The following is a 10,463-nucleotide window of genomic DNA, read 5'->3' as shown; positions in this document are numbered from 1 at the left end:
GTGGGCGGCCATCACTTGAATGACTGTATCTTTGTCAAATAAGCACCAATCGGGGGTCAAACAATGCTAGCTAGATAGCCAATGAGCTGGGCTTTACGGGAGTATCCGGAAACCATGTATATGTCGTAAAATGTAGGTACTAACCTTGTACGACAGCATGCCTTATAATTTTTGGGTTATAATTCAGGGTTACGAAGTTAGGAAAACTGGTTGTTTTGCAAATGTTGAACTTATAATATGGCTACTAATACTTGGAAAGCTAAATCAAAGTCCAAGTATACAGATTTGACAATATTCTTGCAGAAAAATTGAATACGAATGCAAATGACTTTTTCACGATTTGCCCAAATGTACCTGGGGACTTCACACTAAAAGTCTTGACGAGCAGTCATAATCCAAGAAATCCATCTGAAACTTTGCACATGCACTGCTGCATTCTAGTGGACACTATCGGAATTACAACTAGAGTGATGGCTATAACAGTGACCTTTCTCTTGCATTTCAAAGATGGTGGTAAAAAAATACTGGTTGTTTTTTTCTTTGTATTTTCTTCTACCAGATCTATTGTGCTATATTCTCCTACATTCAATATTCTCCACATTTCCACAAACTTCAACGTATTTCCTTTCAAAAGGTACCAAGAATATGCATATCCTTGCTTCATGGCATGAGCTACAGGCAGTCAGATTTGGGCATGTGATTTAGGCGAAAATTGAAAAAAAGGCGGCTATCCCTAAAATGTTGATTGCTTCTTACTTGCCATTATCATTCAACTGATAATACGAACAAAAAAATTTGCTAACATATGATGGGGGTCCCTGGGAAAGAAAAGTTTGAAAACCCCTGGCTCAAGAAAATATCACGTCTCACCTTTCAACTCCTTCCTTGAGTTACATGAGCAGTTAACTGCAGGGTTTGAAATCACGTGATATATGCTACTTCCAACCCCGAGACGCCATTTTGGAAGAAAGTTTGGAATTTTCTGTCACAGGAAGAAAAGGAGGGACACCAGAAGAAGTTTGAGTCGAAGGAATACAAATGTATTTGCCGAGAAAATGTACGAAGGATAAGTTTACGAAACTGTGTGTGTGAATAAGTCGCGGAGGCACGGCCTGAGTTTACATGTGCCACTGAACTGGATTTAGAGTTTGAGTAATTTTAAAGCCCGCACTGCCTGCAAGCTACGTTGGACACCAATGCATGCACACGGATTGACTGGTTTTAGCCGACTGAACACGCGTTTCTCTACTTTGTATGGATTTTAACGGGCATTTGGACCTAGTTAGAAAAATACCAACCATTGCATATGTGGTGTCGTCACCTCTTTGCCGCTGTCAGGTTCAAGAAGTGCAGCTGTCAGCTAGCTGGTCGCGTTTTTAGTTTGTACCCGAACGCCCTCTCCAATGTTACTGTCGTTTCTCATTTTGTAGCACAGTAACATATTTTCAATTGACAGTTCGTGGGCAAAATTAAAGCGGTACTTGTGGTTGTATTGCAGATATTTTCATACCCTTTGGATACCAGGAGAGTGAACGTGTTCTATTATATTGCGTGTAACATTAACATTTATCTGCGCGCGACTGGTGAAAGAGCTAGCTGGCTAGCAAGCTACATATTGTCTCGAGACTGCCTAATCATGCCAGTACGAAAGAAAGGTAAGCGGCTTTAATCTAATTGTAGCATACTAACTGACAGTTATGCATACTTACCAATATAAACTAGCTGTTATTAGGTAGGTAATAACTGGAAATAACCATTATGAAATAGGTCCTGTCGATATATTTAGCAAGAAACTAACTAGTTTCCTAGTTGCCCTCAGAAGTTCTGACGGGAAAGAAGCCACAAAAATAACCAAGTTGCTTGTAAGGGCACTTGGCTTGCAAAATACTTCTAACTTAGCTGGCTAGTGAACTAACGTTAACGTTCGATATGTACTGTAGCTATACCGTTTCCCAAGCTTGCCTTACTTTTCCATAAGGTAGCATAATGATTGACTCTGTTACATTGCTCAACTAGCTACAATTTATTCGTGTAACATATCTTCCAATTGAACAAATTGTAGCCAGTATCTCAATCAAATGTAATTGCGTTAAACGATGTTGGCTCCAAAATATAACTTTCAACTTCTCAAGTCCATGCAGCCAATTAATAGTTGTAGCCCTTCAATTGTAACAATTTACAGCAGCTACTGGAGCAATATGGTTACAATTTAAAAGGCCAACTTACTGACTTTGAGTCAAGATGCGTTATTCTTTTGAATGGTAAATTGCTAGCGTTTTGGCCAGGGGATATACGTCTTACCTAACACATTCTGATTGTCCAGATGCACAGCGAGCCCTGTCACTCTTGGAGGAATATCGCACTAAACTTAACCACACTGAGGACTGGCAACTGAGACTCTCCATCCAGAGGGTCATCGACATCTTCCAGAGTAACCTTTTCCAGGCACTCATAGGTAAGTGTACATATGTAATTTTCACCCTTATTCATCTTGCTTTTGAGTTATTGGGGAATCTATTGTTAACCTTGTGTTTATCACGTCTAATGTTGAAGGCCTAATGGGCTATTCCATGCCAGCAGGAGTGGAATTTTTGGGGGGTATTGCAGGTTCTGGCAATTCTCACATAAATCCTTTCTCCCAATGAAGTTTCTTTTAAATGCAATTCTGGTCTTAATTTTGACAGTTCGGTGCAACAGTGATGTTTTTGTCTTTTAGTAGAAAATCTAGCTCTTTTTGCCCGTATTGGTTATACTCTACCATTTAAATTGTGATTTAGAGGCACCGTGCTGCTAAGTCATCTCAAGGGAGGGGTTCGGTATGAAATTACACCCTTCTAAATGTGCTGGGTGGTACCACCTCAAGGCTTACTTTAAAAGCAGGTGACTGTGTGCCTTATTTGACAATGGTCTTGGTAAGTGGAGTGTGCCAATATATTTTGCATGATGCTTCCTTGACAAGACTACTGACATTACACAACATTCAAAGTAGCATGCTGACCTCACCGCTTGAGTTACATAATAAATGTACACATGGACTACTGTTCAAAAGTTTGGGGTCACTCCTTGTTTTTGAAAGAAAAACACTTTTTTTTTGTCCACTTAAAATAACATCATTGATCAGAAATAAAGTGTAGACATTGTTAATGTTGTAAATTACTATTGTAGCTGGAAACGGCAGATTTTTTATTTTTTTATTTTTTTGTTTAATGGATATGAATATCTACATAGCCGTACAGAGGCCCATTATCAGCAACCATCACTCCTATGGCAGGTTGTGTTAGCTAATCCATGATTATCATTTTAAATGGCAAATTGGTCATTAGAAAACAATTTTGCGAGTATGTTAGCACAGTGGAAAACTGTTGTGCGGATTAAAAAAGCAATAAAATTGACCTTTAGACTATAGGTTGACCGATTTACTTAGGGCCGATTTCAAGTTTTCATAATCGGAAATCGGTATATTTGGACACCGATTTGGCCAATTTTTATTTAGTCTTTATTTAACTAGGCAAGTCAGTTAAGAACACATTCTTATTTTCAATGACGGCCTAGGAACAGTGGGTTAACTGTCTCGTTCAGGGGCAAAAGGACAGATTTTTACCTTGTCAGCTCGGGGGGATTCAATCTTGCAACCTTACAGTTAACTAGTCCGCTCTAACCACCTGATCACATTGCACTCCACGAGGAGACTGCCTGTTAGGCGAATGAAGTAAGCCAAGGTAAGTTGCTAGCTAGCATTAAACTTATCTTATAAAAAACAATCAATCAATCAATCATAATCACTAGTTAACTTCACATGGTTGATGATATTACTAGTTTATCTAGCGTGTCCTGCGTTGCATAGAATCGATGCGGTGCGTATCGTTGCGCCAATGTGTACCTAACCATAAACATCAATGCCTTTCTTAAAATCAATACACAGAAGTATATATTTTTATACCTGCATATTTAGCAGGCACTATTAACTAGGTGAAATGTCTCTTCTCTTGCGTTCATTGCACGCAGAGGCAGTGTAAATGCAACAGTTTGGGCTGCCTAATTTGCCAGAATTTTAAGTAATTATGACATAACATTGAAGGTTGTGCAATGTAACAGGAATATTTTGACTTATGGATGCCACCCATTAGATAAAAATACGGAACGGTTCCGTATTTCACAGAAATAATAAACGTCTTGTTTTCGAGATTATAGTTTCCGGATTCGACCATATTAATGACCTAAGGCTCATATTTCTGTGTGTTATTATGTTATAACTAAGTCTATGATTTGATAGAGCAGTCCGACTGAGCGATGGTAGGCAGCAGCAGGCTCGTAAGCATTCATTCAAACAGCACTTTCGTGCGTTTGCCAGCAGCTGTTTGACTTCATGCCTATCAACTCCTGAGATTAGGCTGGTGTAACCAATGTGAAATGGCTAGCTAGTTAGCGGTGTGTGCGCTAATAGCATTTCAAACGTTACCCATGCAGAGCAAGTGACACTGCTTCGAGGGTGGCTGTTGTCGTTGTGTTCCTGGTTCGAGGAGAGGGATGGAAGCTATACTGTTGGCAATACTAAAGTGCCTATAAGAAGATCCAATAGTCAAAGGTTAATGAAATACAAATGGTATAGAGAGAAATAGTCCTATAATAACTACAACCTAAAACTTCTTACCTGGGAATATTGAAGACTTAGGTTAAAAGGAACCACCAGCTTTCATATGTTCTCATGTTCTGAGCAAGGAACTTAAATGTTAGCTTTCTTACATGGCACATATTGCACTTTTACTTCTCCAACACTTTGTTTTTGCATTATTTAAACCAAATTGAACATGTTTCATTATTTATTTGAGGCTAAATTGATTTTATTGATGTATTATATTAAGTTAAAATAAGTGTTCATTCAGTATTGTTGTAATTGTCATTATTAAATAAATAAAAAAAAATCGTCCGATTAATCGGTATCGGCTTTTTTGGTCCTCCAATAATCGGCTTGGGCAATCATAATCGGTCGACCTCTACTTTAAACTTGTTGAGTATCTGGAGCATCAGCATTTGTGAGTTCGATTAGAGGCTCAAAATGGCCAGAAACAAGCTACTTTCTTCTGAAACTCGTCAGTCTATTCTTGTTCTGAGAAATGAAGGCTTTTCCATGAGAGAAATTGCCAAGAAACTGAAGATCTCGTACAACGCTGTGTACTACTCCCTTCACAGAACAGCGCAAACTGGCCCTAACCAGATTAGAAAGGGTGGGAGGCCCCGGTGCACAACTGAGCAAGAGGACAAGGAGGACACCTTGCGAAAGTATTCGGCCCCCTTGAACTTTGCGACCTTTTGCCACATTTCAGGCTTCAAACATAAAGATATAAAACTGTATTTTTTAACTTAATTAACTTAAGGGGGCTGAATAATTTTGCACGCCCAATTTTTCCGTTTTTGATTTGTTAAAAAAGTTTGAAATATCCAATAAATGTCGTTCCACTTCATGATTGTGTCCCACTTGTTGTTGATTCTTCACAAAAAAATACAGTTTTATATCTTTATGTTTGAAGCCTGAAATGTGGCAAAAGGTCGCAAAGTTCAAGGGGGCCGAATACTTTCGCAAGGCACTGTACATTAGCGTTTAGTTTGAGAAACAGACGCCTCTCAAGTCCTCAACTGGCAGCTTCATTAAATAGTACCCGCAAAACACCAGTCTCAACATCAACAGTGAAGAGGTGATTCCAGGATCCTGACATCTCACATTAAAGTGTAACTCTCAAATCCAATTTTGGCCTTCGACAAAATATTATTATTTTTTTAATGCTTAATGACCTATGTCAATTTATATGTATAAAAAGGGTCGTATCATTAAAGTACCAGAGAACCCACTGCGAATGTGATGTTTGAGGAGTATATAATGTACATCTTGAAATTCAAAGGTTAGTTTTGAGATTCATATTTTTAATGTTGAAAATTTTTTCTTCAGATGTTAGAGCACACTATATGGAATATAATGACATCAAGATGTTGACTGTGTCATGTACATAAGGTGTATGTATAGGCATGTATAGGTCTAAAAAGGTCCTAAAATGGCCACTTCGATCATGATATTCTCAAATGGCTTGTGATATAAATGTAAAAAGCATGTCAAACATCCATCCTCCCAATGTTAGAATTGCCAGAATAGTCTGAGATAACATAAATATTTTCTGCTCCCACACCAGTCAACCATCAAGCGCTATGATGAAACTGGCTCATGAGAACCGCCAAAGAAAAGGAAGACCCAGTTACCTCAGCTGCAGGCCGGTAACTAATGAAATTGCAGCCAAAATAAATGCTTTGGAGTTCAAGTAAAAGACATGTCTCAACGTCAACTGTTAAGAGGAGACTGCGTGACCCAGGCCTTCATGGTCAAATTGCTGCAAAGAAACCACAACTAAAGGACACCAATAATAATAAGAGACTTGCTAGGGCCAAGAAACATGGGCAACGGATGATCTGCGCATGTGTGGTTCCCACTGTAAAGCATGGAGGATTGCTGGTGACACTGTCAGTGATTTATTTAGAATTCAAGACATACTTTTTTTTGTGTTAATTTGACCCCTTTTTCTCCCCAATTTGGTGGTATCCAATTGGTAGTTAGTCATGTCTCATCGCTGCAACTCCTGTACGGACTCGGGAGAGGCGAAGGTCAAGAGCCATGCGTCTTCCAAAACATGACCCAACCAAGCCGCACTGCTTCTTGACACATTGCCCGCTTAACCCAGAAGCCAGCCACACCAATGTGTCGGAGGAAACACCGTACACTTGGCGACCGTGTCCACGTGCATGCGCCCGGCCTGCCTCAGGAGTCGCTAGAGCACGATGGGACAAGGACATCCCTGCCGGCCAAGCCCTCCCCTAACCCAGACGACGCAGCCCCATGTGTCTCCTGGTTGTGGCCCGGCTGCGACATAGCCTGGACTCGAAACAGGATCTCTAGTGGCACAGCTAGCAACTGCAATGTAATGATTCAAGCACACTTAACTAGCATGGCTACCACAGTATACTGCAGCGATACGCCATTCCATCTGGTTTGCGCTTAGTGGGACTGTCATTTGTTTTTCAACAGTACAATAACCCAACACACCTCCAGGTTGTGTAAGGGCTATTTGACCAAGAAGGAGAGTGATGGATTGCTGCATCAGATGACCTGGCCTCCACAATTACTTGACCTCAACCCAATTGAGATGGTTTGGGATAAGTTGGAATGCTGAAAAGCAGCAAACAAGCGCTCCGCATATGTGAGAACTCCTTCAAGACTGTTGGAAAAGCATTCCAGGTGAAGCTGGTTGAGAGAATGCCAAGAGTGTGCAAAGCTGTCAAGGCAAATACAATTATATTTTGAATTTAACACTTTTGGTTACTACATGTTTCCATGTTTTTGATGTCTTCACTATTATTCTACAATGTAGAAAATAGTAAAAATGTGGCCGACTGGGACAAATTGGTCTTATGTTACAAAATGTAATTTATTTTAATTTTACATTAGCTAAAAGTAGACTCGGCTACCAAATTGTATATCATACACTACAGTTGAGGAACAATGGAAAGTCATTTTGCTTTGAAAGTTGATCAACTTGTTAACTCACTTTTAAGAAAATGCCTTTGAGTCTTTTGGTACTACTACTGGAGAGCCCTTTGTCTACACCCATACAGCATTGTTCACACCCTCTTAAGCCCCACCCATCAGTTTTAAGGTTGCTTTGAGTGTTCTAACTTGCTAGCTACGTCCAGACATCTATGTGAGCAAGAACAGCACACTGAACATTACTCGCCCTTCACAGAGCTGGTTAAGCATGTTATCTAGAGCGTTAGTGACTGCAACTGTGCTGTCAGATTGTCCGTTCATAAATTCAGAGCGTGCATTGGACACTCTGGCCGAGGAGGTAGGGTTGATCTGAACGTTCTGACCTCACAATGCCAGTCAAGCACCCAAGCGAACTGGCTAACATTGGCAAGCTTGCTAGCTACTTCCAGACACCGTAATGAGAGAACACCCCACTCTGACCATTTTACTCACCTTAGCAGAGCTGGATAGGTTGTTTTCATGTTCTCCAGTGCGTTGGTGACTAACTGTGCTGTTGGCAACAATTTAATTACACTTTTTTGCCAATGTTTACTGACACAGGCCATATTCAACGGGTGTTCGTGAATTCATCAGTTATTCTGTGCTCTGGCACACTCAGACGAGTCTTTTGTTAAGACGTAACTAGATAGCTATACAATGAACCATTATCCCAACTCGTGATGTTACTATCCTCCATGAATCTGCAGGTAGCTAACCAACCAGGTTCAATGTTAGCTAGCTATAGCTAGTCAAGCAAATACAGTGGGGCAAAAAAGGATTTAGTCAGCCACCAATTGTGCAAGTTCTCCCACTTAAAAAGATGAGAGAGAGAGAGAGAGAGGCCTCTAATTTTCATTATAGGTACACTTCAACTATGACAGGCAAAATGAGACAAAAAAAAAATCCAGAAAATCACATTGTAGGATTTTTAATGAATTTATTTGCAAATTATGGTGGAAATAAGTACTTGGTCAATAACAAAAGTTTATCTTAAGATTTTATATACCCTTTGTTGGCAATGACAGAGGTCAAATGTTTTCTGTAAGTCTTCACAAGGATTTCACACACTGTTGCTGGTATTTTGGCCCATTTCCCCCATGCAGATCTCCTCTAGAGCAGTGATGTTTTGGGCTGTTGCTGGGCAACATAGACTTTCAACTCCCTCCAAAGATTTTCTATGGGGTTGAGATCTGGAGACTGGCTAGGCCACTCCAGGACCTTGAAATGCTTCTTACGAAGCCACTCCTTCGTTGCCCGGGCGGTGTGTTTGGGATCATTGTCATGCTGAAAGACCCAGCCACGTTTCATCTTCAATGCCCTTGCTGATGGAAGGAGGTTTTCACTCAATCTCACGATACATGGCCCCATTCATTCTTTCCTTTACACAGATCAGTCGTCCTGGTCCCTTTGCAGAAAAACAGCCCCAAAGCATGATGTTTCCACCCCCATGCTTCACAGTAGGTATGGTGTTCTTTGGATGCAACTCAGCATTCTTTGTCCTCTAAACACGACGAGTTGAGTTTTTACCAAAAAGTTATATTTTGGTTTCATCTGACCATATGACATTCTCCCAATCTTCTCCTGGATCATCCAAATGCTCTCTAGCAAACTTCAGACGGGCCTGGAAATATACTGGCTTAAACAGGGGGACACGTCTGGCACTGCAGGATTTGAGTCCCTGGCGGTGTAGTGTGTTACTGATGGTAGGCTTTGTTACTTTGGTCCCAGCTCTCTGCAGGTCATTCACTAAGTCCCCCCCCGTGTGGTTCTGGGATTTTTGCTCACCGTTCTTGTGATCATTTTGACCCCACGGGGTGAGATCTTGCGTGGAGCCCCAGATCGAGGGAGATTATCAGTGGTCTTGTATGTCTTCCGTTTCCTAATAATTGCTCCCACAGTTGATTTCTTCAAACCAAGCAGCTTACCTATTGCAGATTCAGTCTTCCCAGCCTGGTGCAGGTCTACAATTTTGTTTCGGGTGTCCTTTGACAGCTCTTTGGTCTTGGCCATAGTGGAGTTTGGAGTGTGACTGTTTGAGGTTGTGGACAGGTGTCCTTTATACTGATAACAAGTTCAAACAGGTGACATTAATACAGGTAACGAGTGGAGGACAGAGGAGCCTCTTAAAGAAGGTACAGGTCTGTGAGAGCAGAAATCTTGCTTGTTTGTAGGTGACCAAATACTTATTTTCCACCATAATTTGCAAATAAATTCTTTAAAAATCCTACAATGTGATTTTCTGGATTTTTTTTTCATTTTGTCTGTCATAGTTGAAGTGTACCTATGAAAATTACAGGCCTCATCTTTTTAAGTGGGATTACTTGCACTATTGGTGGCTGACTAAATACTTTTTTGCCCCACTATGTCTGAGAGTCAAAGAATAAGATCATACACATAACATTAGCAAGTGAGCTAACATTATCTAGCTAACAGTACACTTCAATTTGAAATACCGCTTTCTGTCAAAATTAGACATGTGTAATATCTAAAAATGTAGCTAGCGAGACTATTTTACCGTATACATCATGGTTGGACGAGTCTCCTGTCGGATGCCATGGTTGCCCTTAGTTTGAAGATGTAACCCGGAGACAGTGGAGAGCATACAGAGCCCTGAACTCAACCCCATAGAACACCTTTGGGATTAATTTAAAGTTAGATGCGTTATTGTTAGCTAGCTTACAATACACTTTTAACTTGACATTAGAGTTATGCAGTTTTACTATGCGTTACATAAAAAAATGTGTTTGACATTCTGACCAGCTCAAATGGACAGAAGTGAGCTATATGGCAGACCAATTCAATCATCACTCGGCATGTCCAGCCCACTCATTATCTTAGCCAATCATGGCTAGCAGAAAGGTTCCTGTATTTCACTCTGGCTAAACCAACTAGGCTT

At 40.5% G+C, this 10,463-nt stretch overlaps 1 protein-coding gene across 42 annotated transcripts in view; it reads left to right on the top strand.

Moving 5' to 3' along the window:
* Positions 1-936: 936 nt before the first annotated feature.
* Positions 937-10,463, top strand: part of dlg1b (discs large MAGUK scaffold protein 1b) — a 261,565-nt gene continuing 252,038 nt past the window's right edge. For 15 of the 42 annotated variants that reach the window (XM_090181831.1, XM_090181824.1, XM_090181829.1 and 12 more), the window contains exons 1-2: positions 937-1,057; positions 2,324-2,455. In XM_090181831.1, the coding sequence (XP_090037957.1) occupies positions 1,039-1,057; positions 2,324-2,455 (151 nt within the window). In that variant the 5' untranslated portion in view covers positions 937-1,038. The other 27 variants (XM_090181828.1, XM_021612728.3, XM_021612726.3 and 24 more) reach the window with 12 other exon arrangements.

The sequence above is a fragment of the Oncorhynchus mykiss genome, chromosome 8, assembly GCF_057628025.1.
Source record: "Oncorhynchus mykiss isolate SJ-2025 chromosome 8, ASM5762802v1, whole genome shotgun sequence".
Classification (NCBI taxonomy): Eukaryota; Metazoa; Chordata; class Actinopteri; order Salmoniformes; family Salmonidae; genus Oncorhynchus; species Oncorhynchus mykiss.
Note: the sequence above shows the minus strand (reverse complement) of the source record. Positions and strands in the feature narration are given on the sequence as shown.